The sequence below is a fragment of the Gopherus evgoodei genome, chromosome 16 (genome assembly GCF_007399415.2).
Source record: "Gopherus evgoodei ecotype Sinaloan lineage chromosome 16, rGopEvg1_v1.p, whole genome shotgun sequence".
In the NCBI taxonomy this organism is placed as follows: domain Eukaryota; kingdom Metazoa; phylum Chordata; order Testudines; family Testudinidae; genus Gopherus; species Gopherus evgoodei.
The window spans coordinates 3,338,606-3,357,074 of NC_044337.1; the positions used below are offsets into that span (position 1 = coordinate 3,338,606).

General features: G+C 52.2%; 1 protein-coding gene across 1 annotated transcript in view; it reads left to right on the forward strand.

Annotated features, from left to right (window-relative positions):
- Positions 1 to 1,205: 1,205 nt before the first annotated feature.
- BSPRY (B-box and SPRY domain containing) overlaps positions 1,206 to 18,469 on the forward strand; it is a 28,256-nt gene continuing 10,992 nt past the window's right edge. Inside the window, exons 1-5 of the mRNA XM_030535668.1 lie at positions 1,206 to 1,295; positions 3,042 to 3,140; positions 4,661 to 4,891; positions 10,879 to 10,904; positions 14,825 to 14,949. Of these exons, the coding sequence (XP_030391528.1) occupies positions 3,102 to 3,140; positions 4,661 to 4,891; positions 10,879 to 10,904; positions 14,825 to 14,949 (421 nt within the window). The 5' untranslated portion in view covers positions 1,206 to 1,295; positions 3,042 to 3,101. The remainder of the gene's footprint in view (positions 1,296 to 3,041; positions 3,141 to 4,660; positions 4,892 to 10,878; positions 10,905 to 14,824; positions 14,950 to 18,469) is intronic.

Consider the following 18,469-nt stretch of genomic DNA (forward strand, 5'->3'; position numbering starts at 1 on the left):
GTGGCTCCGTGTGTGTGCAGCAGTCAGTGTCTCTATGCCTGGGTGCAGGGCTGTGTGTGTACAGCAGTCAGTATGTTTGCCTGCAGCAGTTTGTGTCTATGTGTGCAGGACTGTATGTGTGCAGGGCACTGTGTGTGCAGCAGTCAGGGCATGTGTCTGTGCAAGACTGAGTGTGTGCGCACATGTGCAGCACTCGGGGGGTGCAGGGCTCAGTATGTGCAGCAGTCAGTGTCTGTGTGTGCAGCAGTGTGCATGTGCAGGTCTGTGAGTGTGCAGCAGCTGGAAACTGTGTGAAGGGCTGTGTGCTTTGCAGTAGTTGGTGTGCATGTGTATGTGTGTGCAGTGCTCTATACGTGCAGTAGGGCTGTGTGTGAGAGAGGGAGCAGGGCTGTGTGTGTGTGTGTGTGTAGGTGTGAGAGAGAGAGAGAGAGCCGGCGAGCAGGGCTCTGTGTGTGTGTGTGTGTGTGTGAGAGAGAGAGCCCGCGAGCAGGGCTGTGTGTGTGTGTGTGTGTGTGTGATAGAGAGAGCTCGCGAGCAGGGCTGTGTGTGTGTGTGTGTGTGTGTGTGATAGAGAGAGCCCGCGAGCAGGGCTGTGGGCAGCACTCGGGTGTGCGCGCAGGGCGGGTTCGCTCCACCTTTGCCGTCACCTTCCCCTCCAGCCCCGCCCGCCGCTCAGTTCCCCGCACCTGAGACAGGTGCCGCCCGCTCCCCGCAGCTCCCGTGTCCGCCCGGGAGCGGCTCCGGCTCCGGCCCCGTCCTGCCGCGAGCGGGGGCCCATGGCTCAGGAGGGGACGGGGCTACCGCCGGGCGCGGAGCCGGGGAGCCGGAGCCAGGCGGGGGCAGCCGGCGGCAGCGCCGGGCTGGCAGAGCCGGAGCCCGAGCCCGCTGCGGGGCTGGGCGGGGAGAGCTGCCCGGAGCACGGGCTGGAGCTGGGCTGGTTCTGCGCCGCTCACCGCCGGCCGGTCTGCGGCCAGTGCGCCAGGCTGGGCGGCTGCCGCGGCCACCGCGTGACGGCGCTGGAAGCGAAGGCTGCGGACCTGCGGGTAAGCGGGGCCGGGCCGGGCCGGGCCGCCGGTTGCCTGGGGGCGCCGCTGGCCTGGATCCCCTCCGGGCGCTCCCCCGCAGGCTGCCCGGACGTGGGAAGGACTCGGGCCGGACGGTTGACGGGGAGAGTCCGGCGGTGGAGCCGGCGCTGCCCGTGAGCGCAGGGGGCTGCCGTGGGGCCACTTCCCAGCCCTGGGGGGTGACGTCCCTCCGGGCTCTGGCCGCACGTGACTGTAGCGCTGAGCGCCCAGGTGAGGGCAGGGCCGGGGTGTGCCAGGCGCTGCGCAGACACGTGCTGGGAGACAGGCCGCCGGGTCCCCCTTTGGCTCTGGGCTAGGCTGGCGGCTCGGCGCAGCCTGGGTCAGTGTGAGCGCCCGGCCGAGGGGGAGCACCCCGGGGCAGGGACAGCTCTGTGCAGGGATCGCGCCCACCCAAGCGCTGCCTGAGCCGAGCCAGCCTGCCCAGCCGCTCCCGTGGCCTGGCCTCACTTGCTGGGCGCACGGGCCAGGGGCTGACGGCGCACACACGGGGGTTACCTTCCCCGCATTGGGGTGTAACCGTGAAGCCTGACAGCAGCCAGCACCGGCCGCTCCTCCCCTAAACACGCTGGAAAGTGGTCGGCTCCTCAATCTCCTCTTTAAAAAAAGTTTCAGCCATCCAATCAGAGAGCAGAAACAATACCGTGTGACATAGGTGACCAATTACACATCTTCAGGAGTGAGCAATGGGAATAGGAGAGCTTGTGAGCTATCCCGGCCGGTCTGGTCGTATCAGCCACTGGCAGGATGCTCCCGAGGAGCAAGCAGGTGCGCAGGAGTCTGGGCCTGGGCACTCTCTGCAGTACCCTGGGAATTTCAGGCTAGATCAAAATAACACAAAGTGTAAACCCCTCCTTGTTCCTGTCTGTGGCCTTTGGTTTTTACATGTAAACCCAAGTGACAGGTTTGGTTCCCAGCAATCACATAGGAATTGTCCTATTGCCAAGGGAAATGACAGATTTCAAAGGCAAAACTATGGCTCAAAGTCTGTTCTGGCTAAACTGTGCTTGTTGCAGGAGGGGGCAAAGGTGGTTTTACACTCTATAGCTTGGGGAGGGGGAGGAATAGCTCAGTGGTTTGAGCCTTGGCCTCCTAAACCCAAGGTTGTGAGTTCAATTCTTGAGAGGGCCATTTAGGGATCTGGGTCAACAATCTGTCTGGGGATTGGTCCTGCTTTGAGCAGCAGGTTGGACTAGATACCTCCTGAGGTCCCTTCTGACCCTAGCATTCTATGATTGGGCTGCCCATTCATAGCACAAATTAGAGCAGCCCCAGGACTGCTTCAATTTATGTTTGGCTGCAACAGCCCTCCAAAGTCATACCAGTTGAGAATAGCAGGAGCTATTTTGATCTGGCCATGCCTGCACCCTCCCCTTGTGCACACACTATGCCAGTGGCTAGGGAGGTGGCTAAAGCCGCTCTGGCAACTCTGCTATGTGGAGAAAGCCATTATGCCAGGGATCATCCCAGATGCCATTTCCACTGAGGTTCTATCTCCTCACAATGCCAGAGTGATGTAAAGGAACCAGAACATGACAGAGAATCTGGCCTAGGTGATCTGCATGTAACCATTTCTCCCTTCCTTCCACCTCTTCCTCTCACACAGATCCTATCGCTGGCAATCAGAAGTCCAGGACAGGTCTTACCAAGGTGGATTGTCATATGATTAAACCCTGCTAACTTTTAGGGGTATTTTAGCCCATTTGTGACTTTTTCAGGCAAGGATTGGGTTTTGTTACAAATCTGGGATTCATTTCTTTGTGTAAAGCTGGGGTGTGCTTGCAGCTGATTGCAATGGGGCTGAGAGCCGGAAGCTCCCGGGGACCTCGTGCAGCCCGTGCTGTAGTGAAGGACACTATATGAGTACAGCACTTCTAAAAGCTGAGCGCTCATGGTGCCCGATGACAGAGGGTGCTCCGAGAGAGGCTGTGAATCCAGAGCTCTGATTCTGTATTTCAGAATAAAATTGTGGATCAGTGTGAGAAGCTCCAGCTGCAGAGTGCTGCCATCACCAAATACATGGCTGAGGTGCTGCCAGGGAAGAACCAAAGTGCTCTGGTAATTCTCTTTTCTTTCCATGGCATGGTAATGTGGACCTGAGCTTTCTAGAGCAGCCTGCTTCTCACAGGCGAACAAAACCCCACTCAGCAATATTAGTGTTGGCTGCCCGGGGTTGCTGAGATGGCTTTACTCTTTGGTTACTGATTTTATTTAGGCCCTTCTCCCTACCTGACCATCCCCCATAATGGACAGACAGTTTTGCTTGGTCTCCTGCGGTATAAACACTGACTCTACTCTGTGAGGCAGCCAGCTGAGTATATGCACTGTACACATTGCACTGCTTCCAACACCCTCTCTGCTGCCCCATCCTTCTGTAGATGACCTTGGCGTGGGTTCTGGGGGTGTGCTTGGGAGTCAAACCCTGAAGTCTGCTCTTGTATTTGTTCATCTCTCAGTTCAGCTGGTGCTGCTTCCCGTGCCTCCCTCGGGCAGTGCTTTCCTTTAAAGCGACTGTGTCAGGATAACAATACTAGGCCTATTTCTCCCTTTCGCCAAGGCCACATTACACCTCTCTGGCAGCATCTGTGTCATCCTACATTGATTTTAAAGCCCAGTGAGCAGGGGAAAGTGGCCGTAGTATAACTGAGAATCCAGCCAGCTATTTCAGTGTAAATATTCTGTGAGTATGTTTATGCTTGTAATGCTACAGTGTAGACGTTATTACCCATCAGCCTGGGTTATCCACCTCCCCAAGAATTCTTCCATCGACCTAGCACTGTCTACACAGGGACTTAGGTTGGCTTAACTACGCCACTTGGGGGTGTGGATTTTCCAGTTCTCCAAGCGATGTAGTTATGCCCATCTAATTTTCTAACGTAGACCAGGCCTGTGTTAGCAATAATGGCTTTGAACACTTCAATGACCCTAACTTCTCCCGGTTCCCTGCTGGTGCCTGTGTTTCAATAAAAGGCTAGTCAGTTTCAGTTTTGTTTCTAGTCAGTTCACTTCCAGCCTCTCCTGCCGTCCTGCAATGGCTGGGCTGCAAACACTGCACAGACATGCTTCAGTTGAAGCAGACCCACTGCTGAGTGAATAGGAGTGGGTGGGGGGGGTGAGGGGAACGGCAGCTGTCAGGCCTGATCCTGCAAACCCTTCCTAATGTGAGTTGAGTCCAGGGGGACTGCTGCAGGGAGCCAGAGCTGCTATCCTGCACCAGGAATTGTAGGCTGGCCCTTTGGCTCATCAGCATGAGATCGTTTCCCTGGTGTAAAACTTGGTTTTTGTATGAAGCTGAAATTTTGGGCCTTGCTGGGTGTCAAGATGGCACTTAGTAGCCATGGCAATACCAGCTAATGCCTTAGAAACACCATAGCTGGTATGTAGAGCGGCCTGGTTCCGATCTCACGCTGGTTTACACCACTTTAATCCCAGTGATTTCAGGTGGATTGACTCAGCATTAGAGTGCACTGAAAGCCAGTTCTGGTGGTAACTTTCCAGCATGCCAGTGGTACTGCATGTAGTGCTTGCTGAGCTGAGGCAGGGACACCTGACACCTCTCCCTGTCCTTGCTGTGGCAGAGTGCGGCCAGCTGGGCCCGGGAAGTGGTGATCCAGAGACTGATCTTTGTGAGAAATGTGTGTGAGAACGAAGAGCAGCGACTGCTAGAGAAGGTGCACACGGAGGAGGAGAGGACTCACCAGAGCATCCTGACCCAGCGAGCTCACTGGACCGAGTCCCTGCAGAAACTGGCTGCCCTCCGCACCTACCTAGTGGATATGATCACCAACCTGGATGACCACGGCCTGGTGGTAAGTACCACAGTCCTGTACTGAGGAACCGGGCTAGCCTGCAGCCAGGCTTCTCTCACTGTAGCTGATGACTCTTGAGCGCAGCAGTTCGGCAGCTTCTTGCACTGACAACAAGGAGGCCAGAGTTCAAGAGAGACTTGGGTTTGCATTCCTGGGAAGCAGCTGTGGCTACCCAGGGAGTCACCTGGCTGGCATCACCAGAGAAATGTGGCTGCCCCGTAAGAGCTAGGAACAGGTGAGGGAGCTACTGAAATGCTCCCACTGGTCTTCCCCTTACTGCGGGTGATGGTAGAATATCAGAATTGTGGTCCAAGCTCGGGGATGCACCATCCTTTGGATGGTGGGCTAGAGCAGCACTTACTGCTGCATTGCTTCCCCCTTGCCTATTCTCCCTTGCAAGCAGCTGAGGATTGGGCTCAGGAGTCAGAGAGGGAGAAGGCTGGTACATGGTTTTTCATGGGTTTTTCTAGTTCTTTGCTGATTTTAAATAGCTCCCGGCAGGTCTGCACTTAAAACTCTGTGCTGGTGCAACTGCACCGCTGTAGCGCTTTAAAGAAAACGCTCTAAATCAACGGGATGGGGAGGCGGCCAAATTTTTTTTGCTTGGGGCAGCAAAAATCCTAGAGCCGGCCCTGGGGGCAGTGTGAGGCTTGTAAATGTTTCCACACTGGGTCAGATGTTGGTCTCTGGCAGGAGCTGACACTTGATGTGAGTGTGACCAGGTGTCCCGTTTTTATAGAGACAGTCCCAATAGTTGAGGCTTTTCCTGTATAGAAGCTTATTACGCTCCCAACCCCCGTCCCAATTTTTCACACTTGCTGTCTGGTCACCCTACTGGATGTGTCAGAGGAAGGGTCTTGCAGTGCTCTACTCATGAGTGCTGTGTGTTTGTCTTTTCCTTCCTGGCTCTGTGGTGCTCAGACTATGGCCTGAAGCAGGAGAGACGAACACACTGACCATAAGTATAACTACAAGTATGATTGACCCTAGAATTGTCCGGCCCTGGGATAGGATTCTCTAACCCCCACAATGGAAAATGCCACCAATTGACCACACACCGTGCAAAGAAATCTTCCTGAATTTACTTTGGCCAATTAATGCAGGCTCCATAATGAGAAAGCTGATACAAATGTGAGGTTTGGCTGATAACAGAATGATGTCTGGTTTGGAAACAACAACTCTCCGGAGCTGTCATCACCCCCAGGTCTCAGGCCTTTCCCTGAGGAGATGGGGGCCTGGGACAGACTGGGGGGACAAAGTACAATTGCAGTAAGCATCTGAAACGCCATGAGTCAGACAGCTGATGGGGGGGCTGTAATGACTGTGCTAAAGAGCTGCGCTTCCTGTTGGTTTAAATGCACTGAGGCGTCACTGCTGTGTAGTTGCCAGTATGTTAAAAAGTAGTTCTCTTGATTAAAAAAAATCGATAGATTGTGGTTGTGCAGAAGGCACAGCGTGTTCTGGAGCTCCCGGCCTGTGGAAATGGCTGGGCCGGTCCATCTGCCCCACAGAAATAGATTTCTGTTAATGATGTCAGACTCTCCTCTTATCACTACTGCTCGGGCTGCCTCTGAGCGAGCACGGGATGTCCTTTCCCTGTGGAAGTGGGGGAGGGAACGCCACTTACAAGTGCAAGTGGTGGGGTCCCACACCGAGGTGCTGGGAATGATGCAGCAGGAACGGGCTCCTGGGTGCAGCGGGAGACCCCGGAGCACCGAGGAGTTTGGCTCCAGAGTTGCCCTCACCCCTGACCGAGGTCTCCCACGTGTTTCCCTCACACCAGACAAGCCAGCTCTGCTTTTGAGAGCAGCGGTGCCAGCCCGTGGCTCCTGCACACAGCACTGCAGTGTCTAGCCACCAGCAGCTCCCTATGCCCTGCCCACACTGTGCTGGGCCTGCGCTTGGTCTGAGCGTGCAGAGCCCTGATGGCCTGTGGGAAATGGAGCCCAAGAGGCACTGGAGGATGTGCCCCACCCCAACCTGAGCCGGGAAGAGGGAATTGGGCAATGGAGCAGCTCCCTGCTCCTGCGGGGGATGGGGCTGCTCTCCCACAGGGTCCAGGAAGGACAGTTGTGCTTCCCACAACCCAGGCCAGCAGGAGAGAGGGGAAACCTCTGAAGTGCTGCAACGAAGCCTTCTAGGATGGATGTGGGGCTGGGGAGCTGGAGGGCTCCTGCTGCAGATACCTGACTGCATGGGGTCTGCACTAAGGGGTCTCGGACACCATTGTGGGAGGCACATTAGATAGGCCATAGAGCAGCTGGTAGAAGAAGCACCAGGGTGGTTCTCAGGAGACGGAGCCATCAGGGACACTGGGGGAGAGGATCCTTGGATACCTGTGGCAAGCGGATTTTCCTGCTGCATGAACTTATTCAATTCACCTGCTTTGGCCATTGCCAGCAGCACAGGCTCAATCCCCAGGAGGCAGTTTTAGCCATTTTGAGGGAGGGTAAGGGGTTCGTTGTTTGCTGTGACACTGTCTGTGCCCGGGGCGTGCTCAGTGAGGGGAACAGAGGACTTGGGAAGATCCAAACCCACTGAGACCTTTGCATAAGGGCCCAGGGAGAGAGTTTATTGTGTGAGAACAATGACAATCAACGGCACCCCAGGGTACAATATATACAGGAATGACAGGGTACGTCACGCTGGTCGGGCATTGACACTCTGTGGGAAAGCATAGGGCCAAATATAGTACAACTCTAAATGAATCAAACTGTGCCATAGAATCACTACGCATACAAATTCCATGCTTCAATAATAAGAGTACATAGTTGCAAGAATATAGTACCATCTGACCAGGATGATGATGGTGATTGTGAAATGCTCCACGAGATTAGAGAGGCTCCAAAAATAGAAAACATCATAATATGGGAGATTTCAGCTATCCCCATATTGACTGGGGACGTGTCACCTCAGGACGGGATGCAGAGAGAAAGTTTCCAGACACCATAAATGGCTGCTTCTTGGAGCAGCTAGTCCTGGAATCCACAAGGGAAGAGGCAATTCTTGATTTAGTCCTGAGTGGGGTGCAGGATCTGGTCCCAGAGGTGAATAGTGCTGACCCATTCAGTAATAACAACCATAATGTAATTAAATTTAACATCCATGCAGGGGAAAATACCCAAAAAACCCAACACAGTAGCATTTAATTTCAAAGAAGGGGAACCACACAAAAATTAGCCTAGTCAAATGGAAATTAAAAGGAACAGTCACAAGAGTGAAATGCCTAGTAAGCTGCATAGAACTACTTAAAAATACCATAATAGAGGCTCAAATTAAATACATACCCCAAATAAAAACAAAACAATAAGACCAAAAAAATGCTACCATGGTTAAACAGCAGAGTAAAAGGGGGTTAGAGGCTAAAAGGCAACATTTAAAAATTGGAAGTCAAATCTTTGGGAGAAAACTAGACAGAAGCATGAACTCTGGCAAATCAAGTGTTGAAGTGTAATTAGGCAGGCCAAAAAAGAATTTGAAGAGCAACTAGCAAAAGACACACAAACTAACAGCCTGTCAAAGGCTGTGGCTACACTATGCAGTTTTAAGTGACACAGTTGTTCTGCTACAGCCATACTGCTAAAAGCCGTGCAGTGTAGCTGCTGTTTGTCGGCAGGAGAGAGCTCTCCTGCGGACAAAAAACTTCCACCGCCCATGAGTGTCAGCAGCTTCGCTGACAGGAGAGCGCTTCTGCTGACAAAGCACTGTTCAGACTGGTGCTTTTTGTCGGTAAAACTTTTGTCGTTTGGGGGGGCGTGTTTTTTTTAACACACCTGAACAACAAAAGTTTTGCTGATGAAGTGCCAGTGTAGACAAACCCAAATAGTCAGTGAGGCCTTTGGATGATTGAGGTGCTAAAGGAGCTCTCAAGGAACACAAGGCCATTGTGGAGAAGCTAAATAAATTATTTTCATTGGTCTTCATTGCAGAGGATTTGAGGGAGATTCCCAAACCTGAGCCATTCTTTTTAGGTGACAAATCTGAGGAATTGTCCCAGATTCAGGTGTCATTAGAGGAGGTTTTGGAACAGACTGATAAATTAAACAGTAATAAGGCATCAGGACCTGATGGTGCTCATCCAAGAGTTCTGCAAGAACTCAAATATGAATTACAGAACTACTAATTGTAGTACGTGACCTACTGCTAAAATCAGCCTTCATGCCAAATGGAGGATAGGGAATGCAATGCCAATTTGAAAAAAAAAAAAAATAGGCTCCAGAAGAGACCTTGTAAGCCTAGCTTCAGTATTAGGCAAATTGGTTGAAACTAATAGAAAACAGAATTCTCAGACCTATCCATGAACATGATATTTTAGGAAAGAATCAACACAACTTTTGTAAAGGGAAATCATGCTTCACTAATCTATTAGAATTCTCTGAGGTTGTCAACGAGCATGTGGATATGGGTGATCCAGTGGACATAGTGTACTTGGACTTTCAGAAAGTTTTGACAAGGTCCATCACCAAAGACTCTAAAGCAAAGTAACCAGTCATGGGATAAGAGGGAAGGTTCTCTGATGGATCATTAATTGATTGAAAGACAGGGAACAAAGGATAGGAATAAATGGTCAGTTTTCACAATGGAAAGTGGTAAATAGTGGTGTCCCACCGGGAGCTGTACTGGCACCAGTGCTGTTCAATATATTTTTAAATGATCTGGAAAAAGGGAACAGTGAGGTGTCAAAGTTTGCAGATGATACAAAATTATTCAAGATAGTTCAGTCCAAAGCTGACTGCGAAGAGTTACACAGGGATCTCATAGAACGGGATGATTGGGCAAGAAGACATTGATAAATGCAAATTAATGCACATCGGAAAACATAATCCCAACTATACATACAAAATGATGGGGTCTAAATTAGCTATTACCACTCAAGAAAGATCTTGGAGTCATCATGGCTAGGCCTTTGAAAACATCTGCTCAGTGTGCAGTGGCAGTCAAAAAAGCTAACAATATTAAGAACCATTAGGAAAGGGATAGATAATAAGACAGAAAATATAATAATGCCTCTATATAAGTCCATGGTACACAGAAATCTTCAATGTTGCATGCAATTCTGGTTGCCCCATCTTAAAAAAAGATAGAATTGGAAAAGGTACAGAGAAGGGCAGCAAAAATGAAAAGGAGACATCTGAGACTCTTGATTGCCACAGTCTCAGGTTTCATTAAAAATACATTAGTTTCTAGCTTTAATGGTTGCAGAGGGAAGCTTTAAAATGGGACCAGAATGCTCCTTAAAAGCTCAGAGACCAGAAGGCAATAAAAGGATCACACTTTTGATTATTTTTAGGAATCATGTCATTTCTGAGCTAATCTCCTGATTTGGAGGCTGAACTCATGATTTCTGAGTGTTTGGGGTTGGTGAGGCTGAAACAGAAATGGCTCCATGGCCTCAAGAAAATATGAGGAGAAAATAAAAAAACGGGGGCTGTTCAGCTTAGATAAGAGATGACTAAGGAGGGATCTAATGGAGCCTATAAAATCGTGACTGATGTGGAGAAAGTGACTGGGGAAGTGTTATTTACTCTTCACATAACACAAGAACCAGGGGTCACCCAATGAAATTAACAGGCAGCAGGTTTAAAACAAACACAAGGAAACATTTCTTCACACAACACACAGTCAACCCGTGGAACTCATTGCCAGGGGATGTTATAAAGGCCAAAACTATAACTGGGTTTAAAAAAAAAATTAACTAAATTCTTGGAGAATAGGTCTATCAACGGCTATTAACAAAGATAGTCAGGGATGCAACCCTATGCTCTGGATATCCATAGCCTCTGACTGCCAGAAGCTGGGACTGGACAACAGGGCTGGGTCACTCAGCGACTGCCTGCTTTGTTCATTCCCTCTGAAGCACCTAGCACTGGGCACTGTTAGAAGACAGGACACTGGGCTAGACGGACCATTGGTCGGACCCAGAATGGCCGTTCTTATGTTCTTATGAGAATTTCAGCATTTATGATTGTCTCTCTCCTTGTCCCCAGCACGCGGAGCAGGAGATCTTCGAGAGGTGAGTAATCAAATGTTCATGGCCCCTCCTGACTCACCTTCCCCGTTCTGCGAGCACAGCATCTCACACCACGGCTGGTGTGCAGCATAGAGCATCATACCATTCCCAGGCAGCAGGTAACACTGACCTTTTCCTGACTGGTGCTGCTTTTGGTCAGGGCATAGTGCCACGGGCTGAGAAGTTGCATGCATATAAAATGCCCCTTCCCCAAAATGTCCCACTGTGGCTTTGCTTCACGTGCTGCACTATGGCTCAGCCGTGGAGACCTAACTACTTATGTTTGGCACCTAGAAATCCTGGTGGCCGGGACACACCTGATGGATCTAAATGTAGTAAAGCTGATTTACACAGATGCCCGGGATACGGTCGCACACGTGTGCTGCACACATAGGCACACTCTTTTTCACTTTTAGCAGATGATTATTTGGGGCTTTATCTAGCTCCCATTAGAGCCTGTGGAAAAGCTCCCCATGTCTCCCATAGGAAAGTGCTGGGGACTGCCTGTCCAGAGAGCTTGCAGTGCTCCTTATCTGCAGCCGGGCCCAGCGTTGCACAGAGGGGTAACAATTTAAAGCTGTCTCCAGTCTTCCTACTTGAGGGCTCTACTTTCACGCAGCCTCCTTATTAAACAGACAAGTGAGGTGCAGAGTGAGAGCCTGGCAGAGCTGCCGCTGGTACCAAGCACCCATTGCTCTGTCTTTGCATTTCACTGCTCCTGAGAAGGGGAACCTGATGTGAATTGCATTGTGGCCTAAGGCGATGATTTTACAACTCGGATTGAAGTTGGGCTGTCCTTCACTGGGTGGGCATTGGGCACTTGGAGTGCCCCTTAGGGGTAGTTCTAATTATAGTACTTCTTAGCATTACCTGGAATCCTGATTATTTACTCCTGAGGGCATTCTGTGCCAAAAAAATAAAAATTCTGCACACGATATTTTAAAATTCTGCAAATTTTATTTGTCAAATAAATGTGGAGGCTCCAGCCTGGTATTGAGGACACAGGCCACTGGCTGCACAGAGGTGGGAGATCATAGTGCAGCAGCACCCCGGAACACAGACTCAGCAGTGAGGCTGCACCCAACCCTGACATGGTGCAAGGACTGGACCTGCCCCAGAAACACACCAGTGCTCTTCTCCTCCATGCCAGGTGCACCAGATGTGGGCAGACAGGCTCAGCATGGCAGAGTTCAAGTGTGCAAGGCTTCATGTGGGGAGATCCAGGTGTGGGTTGAGAGGGCTCTGTGTGGGGCAATCTGGGTGTGAGCAGCTTGGTGGGGGGGATCTGGATACACAGGAGCTTGTTGGGGGTTCTGGGTTCAACGGTAATGGGACTCTGTAGGGGGTCCAGGTGAAGGTAGTTGGGGCTCAGCGGGGGGGTGAGATGTCTGGGCATGGGATGGGGGGATAGAGCTTGGCAGGGGAGTCTGGGTGTGGGGGGTGCAGTGGGGGGGTCCAGATGCTGGGGGAGTGGGGCTCAGTGGGGTGGAGATCCAGGTGAAGCTGGTTGGGGCTCGGGGTGGGGATCCAGGTACGGGTGGCTTGTTGGGGTGGTCCAGGTGCAGGGGGAGTGGGGCTCATCAGGGGTTCTGACTGTGGAGGGATGAAGCTTGGCAGGAGAGTCAGGTATGAGGGGGCCTGGATGTATGGGGGTTAGGTGGATGGGGGAGCAGCTCCCTGTAGAAGGATTCCTTTCCCTGAAGCTAAGGAACGATGGGTGTAGGAAGCAGGGCAGGGGAGGAGTTTGCAGAGCTTCCTACAGCTGGGGGAGAAATCTGGGGATGGGTTTGACCTGGCCCCAGATGCTGTATAAGGGAAGAGGAGGCCCCATCCTCTCCAGCCCAGCCAGGACTAGCAGCTGAGCCTGACGCAGGGTAGGAGCCATCAGCCGTGTCTTCCCCAGTCCCGCCCCCTGCCCCACAGTAATTTACCTTTCTGCTGGCTGCCCTGGGTACCAGAAACATACTGCTGGGGAGAGTCACATAATTGCTTTTGTGGCTTCCCTTTGCTTCCTTGTCAGAAAGTCCGTTTTCTGTGGAGAAGCAAAGAAATCTGTGGGGGACATAAATTCTGTGCATGTGCAGTGGCGCAGAATTCCACCAGAAGTAATTGTTGCACATTTCTGCCTTGTGCATAGCTTTAAAGCCTGAGCAATAAAACATGGCAGGTGATTAGCAGCAAACTTCAGGGCCTCAGCCTTTCCTTACGAGCCCAATAAACACCATGTGTGCCACTTACTGTATGGATTTATCTCCTTTCCATGCTATGTCAGATCCTTCAGGAGTCTCAGCCAGGGCCGGTGCAACCACTAGGCGAACTAGGCAGTTGCCTAGGGTGCCAAGATTTGGGGGTGCCAAAAAGCGGTGCCCCCCCATTTTTTTTATATAGTGTTTCAGCCTGCTGCCCAGTGCGTCCCCTGAGTATCCCGCAGCCCCAGAAGCCTCCCTGCCTCTCTCCTGCAGCTCCACGCTGTGCTCTGCTTTGTACCTGGCATCAACTGCTGCCGTAGGGTCCTAGTGCCCCTCAACCACTAGTGGCAGGGCAGGCTGCCCTTCCCCCTCAGACTCTTTTCTTTTCCGGCGGGACCCTCCACCAGCACAGCCCCACCCCTCTGCCCCTGCCTGCAGTCATCGCTCCTGCCCCACATTGGGCAAGGGTCACTGCCAGAGAGGCTACAGTGAGGGGCAGCAGCAGGGGAGCAGACACACATGTGATAACAACCCTCCCCCCAACACCACCACCGGGGAGGCAAGGGGCTTCTTGGACCTGAGAAGGGCCCTAGGAGCACGTGCAGTGACAGTGGTGCAGTGTGAGTGTGCTACTGGGGTGGGGGCGGAAGTGGGGAGCCCCTCCCCCAGAATTCACTGCTGCTGGCAGAGAGAGAGCTGGGGGAGTCCTCCTCTCTTTCCCCATCCCTGGGGCAGCCTGACTGCACCCCAAACTCATCCCCAGCCCTGCCCCACCCAAGAGCCCGCACCCCTCACCAGTGCCCAAGAAGCAGTCAAAAAAGTGGGACTCCCTGGCACCAAGCAAAAAGGGTCAAGGGACGTCAGACAAAGGACCTAGTTCAGGCCAGCTGTCCACCCCAGAGCTGCATGGGGGTTTCTCTCCGATGGGATCCACTCATCTCCCCAGGGACCCACCGCTGACTCCTGGGAGTGGCACGGGATCCAAACTCACTGTTGTGCGAATATGCGTGTGTAGGTTGTTGAAATTTGTAATACTGATATTGTCAGTTGTTGTATGATGGAGTATCCACCATTCTAACTTTATAAATTTTATTAACAATAATTGGATATTCTAAAGGTAGAATAAAATGTAGTAAATTTGTATATGAAATAATGAAGAAAGGAAATATACATGACTAAAAAGGGTGTATTTTGAAAGTTTATGATAAACAATGGTCTAGGGGGAGGGGAGGGAGAAGGGGGGTGCAAGGTGGAAGTTTCACCTAGACGCCTAATATCCTTGCACCAGCCCTGGTCTCAGCATGTTACTCTGCTGGCTGTCCCTACCCCACAGCAATGAGGCTTTCTCTATAAAAGGCCTTACAGGAAAATCTGATTGACCCATCTTAGCACGTTCATTGTACACCCTCATTCTGTGGAGCTGTCTCAGACCGATTTGCTCTGTCGACTGGAGCTGTGGGAAGCTAAATGACTCGCCGGTATTAGGGTTTCATTTTAAAATGTCAATGTCTGTTTGTAACTGCCTGGAGTCAAACCCACCTGAAACCAGGACTGGGGATTCTAGCTGAAGAGACACCTCGTCCCTGGTATAACTTCGCTGCATTCAGCCATACCCCAGGGATGAACCTGGCTCGGTATCGTTGAAGTAGTTCCTTGTGGCTCTAGGTTGTGTATCTTCTAGCACCTGACACTAAATCAATCCATTTCCTAATAAACCCTCTCTTTCACTCCTAGGACAGAGGCAGCGGAGGGAATCCTGAAGCCACAGGAGTCCGAGAAGTTAAACTTTAATCAGAAATGTGTTCAGAGTCCATTACTGCACCAGCTGTGGGCCTCTGCTGTTCTCAGCTGTGCCACAGGTCAGTGTCTCGCTCACAGCCACACATTCCTCTGGGGACTCCTGGCAGGTTGATTCATTCTGCGCCTAAGCAAACATCCTGGCTCTGACGTTCCTGCTCCCCAGGTTTGTGTGTGTGGAAGCAAGTGGGGGTTGAGAGTCAATCTGTAACTTCAAAGTGTGCTTCAGATGCACTACATGCACAAGTGCACTTTATGCCAGAGAGATGTTTGTTAGTGGGAATTGCTCCCCCACTGGTCACGATTCTCTCAGCAGCAGTGATCGCTGAAGAGAACAGAGCTGATCCTTGTTTGCTTCAGCAGGGAGATGCCAAAGAGAAATGATCTAAAGTGCAAAAGTGAAGCCAGCTCCTTGGAGCAGCACTGGCCCAGAGCGGAGGCCCCAGCCTACCTTTAAAAGACCTCATGTTAATAGCAGTGTTGCCAAATCTCACCACTTCATTGCAAAGCTTGTGGATAGCAGCTATTTTACTTAAAACCCAGCTCCTGGAGACTATTGATTATGTGACAGTCTCAGCTTTCCTTGAAAAATAAATGAGTTTCTAGTCCTAATGGTTGCAGAGAGAAGCTTAAAAATGGGACCAGCATGCTCCTTAAAAACTCAGAAACCAGAAGGCAATGCAAAGAGCCTGCATTGGATTATGTTTAGGAATCATGTTGGTTTTTTAAAGCTAATCTCCAGATTTGGAGGCTGAGCTCACAATTTCTGAGCGTCGGGGGTTGGTGAGGCTGTAGCGGAAATGAGTGCATGGCCTCAAGAACGTATCTCCCTGAGCCTGAGCACAGTTTTTGGAGGGATTTCAGTGCATCTCTGCAGTATTTACAGGCCAGACATTGCAGCCTTGGGGTAGTGGGTGAGAAGCAGAGAGGGAAACTAACTAAAAGCCTTGCTGGGTACAACTGACATGCAGAAAGGCAACAAACCTCAGAAATGACCATCCTGTACCTCCCTGGCATGTTACAGTCTCTCTGGGCCGAGTAGCTTAGGTGCTGTTTGGAACACAGGACAGGGGCTTGCTTTTAAATGTATGGACCAACATGTTCAAACGCAGGTGCCTGGAATTAGCGTCTAGGATGACAGCCTGGCCCCACTGAAGTGGGTAGGTGATTTGCTGGGGCCAAGATTTTAGCCGTGGAGCCTAAATCTGGATTTAGGAGTCTAACTTCATGTATGCAGGTTTGAAGACGTAGGCCCTGATTTTTAAAAGAAACAAAATATGCTCCGGTGACAGGGTAAGCGGACCCCGCACTAGGCCAGATGGGGTTAAGCCCCAGGTAGTGACAGCGGAAGTCCCGCCCTCCCCCCCCCAGCAAGATTGGGCATGCTCCAAGTGCTCTAGTAGTATAAAGGGAGGGAGACCAGCTCATTCTGGGCTGGAGGCTGCAGGGGAAGGACCTGCCTGGGAAGCGCCTGTGGAGGGCCAGCCACAGCCTCTGAGTGTGCTGGGAATTGAAGCCATCCATGGCCCAAGTGCACCCCAGCGACTGGAGGAAACCCTGGAGCCGAACGGCCCAGCCGAACACAGAGGACCCGATGTCTCATGGGAAACCCCAACACAGACTCTGATAGGAAGTGACCCAGGAAGGGTGACGGAGTGCTACCTCCTGCCTGGGGAAGCTTAGCGTGTTTAGGTAGGGACCCCCCACCCCCGCTGAGTCAGTGGCAAGCCACTATGCCACTTTTAGGGCCCTGGGTTGGGGCCTGGTGGAGTCAAGAGGGCCCAGGCCCCCCTACTGGGGCTGCCACACCCCAACACTAGAGACTCTGGCCACTATGCCATGCTACCCTACGCCAAAGGGTTGCTTTATGGACTTCGGCCGTCAGGCCCCACTGCCCTATACCAAAGGGTGGTGCTATAGACCCTGGCTGCTAGGCCACGCTGCCCGGCAGTAAAGGGTGGCACTATAGACCCTGGCTGCTATGCCACGGTGCCTGGCAGCAAAGGGTGGCACTATAGATCCTGGCTGCTAGACCATGCTGCCCTGCACTGAAGGGTGGCTTTACGGACTGTGACCAATAGCTCACGCTGCCCTGACCCTAGAGGCGTGGACTGTCACAGCTCCAAATGCATAAATACTTAATAAACTTCACAGATTCAAAACCATCAGCTTCGTGTCTGTCTTCTCCCCAGGGCCACGGCTCTTGAAAGTGAGCACGGCTATCCTAACCTGCCATATGAGGCACTTGGGTACCATAGTGATGGGCATGAGCTAAATACATGGAGATGTCAGCAATACAATGCTGTACAAAAAAAAGCAAATGCAGTTTTAGGTTGCATTAACAGAGGTATAGCATGCAAGTCACGGGAGGTGACAGTACCACTCTACTTGGTGTTGGTTAGGCCTCAGCTGGAGGACTCTGTCCAGTTTAGATCACCAATGTATGGAAAGGGTGTAGAGAAACTGGAGAGGATCCAGATATGAGCCCACAAAGATGATCAAAGGGATGGAACACCAGGGCCGCCCAGAGGATTCCGGGGGCCTGGGGCCATTGACGGCAGGCGGCTCCGGTGGACCTCCCGCAGGCATGCCTGTGGAGGGTCTGCTGGTCCTGCGGCTCCGGTGGAGCATCCACAGGCATGCCTGCGGGAGGTCCACCGGAACCGTGGGACCAGCGGACCCTCCGCAGCCATGCCTGAAGGAGGTCCACCGGAGCCATGGGACCGGTAAGCGGCAGGGGACCCCCTGCGCAGCGAAATGTCTAGAGCTGGCTCTGTTCGGCGGCGGGGGGCCCTTCCGTTCTGGGACCCGCCGCTGAAGTGCCCCAAAGACCCATGGCGGGGGCGCCCCGCCAGCGAATTACCGCCGAAGCAGGACCTGCCGCCGAAGTCCAGCCCGCTCTTTGGCGGTAATTCGGTGGTGGGGGCCCCCGCCGCGGGTCTTCGGGGCACTTCAGTGGTGGATCCCTGAATGGAAAGGGCCCCCCGCCTCCGAATTACTGCCGGTTCCGCTTCAGCGGTAATGTGATGGCGGGGGGGTCCTTCCGCCCCAGAGCGGAAGGACTCCCCCGCCAGCGAAGACTGGGAGCGGAAGAAGCTCCGGGGCGCGGCCCCGCAAGAGTTTTCTGGGGCCCCCGAGCAACTGAAGGACCCTGCTCCAGGGGCCCCGAAAAACTCTCGTGGGGGCTCCTGCGGAGCCCAGGGCCTGGGGCAAATTGCCCCTCTTGCCCCCCCCCCCCCCGGGCAGCCCTGTGGAACACAAGCCATACGAGCAAAGGCTGAAGGAGCTGGGTATGTTTAGTTTGGAAAAGTGGAGATTAAGCAGGGACATGATGGCGGTCTTCGAATACTTGAAAGGCTGCCATAAAAAAGCTGGAGACAGCTACTAGAGTCTCTCCTGAGATAGTGCTTGGGGTGTGCTATAGATCACTGGGAACTGATTAGGATATGGATAGAGATAATGTTTTTAATGAAGTAAATACTACTGGGAATTGTGTGATCATGGAAGACTTTAACTTCCCAGATATAGACTGGAGGACAAGTGCTAGTAATAATAAATAATAAAAGGGCTCAGATTTTCCTA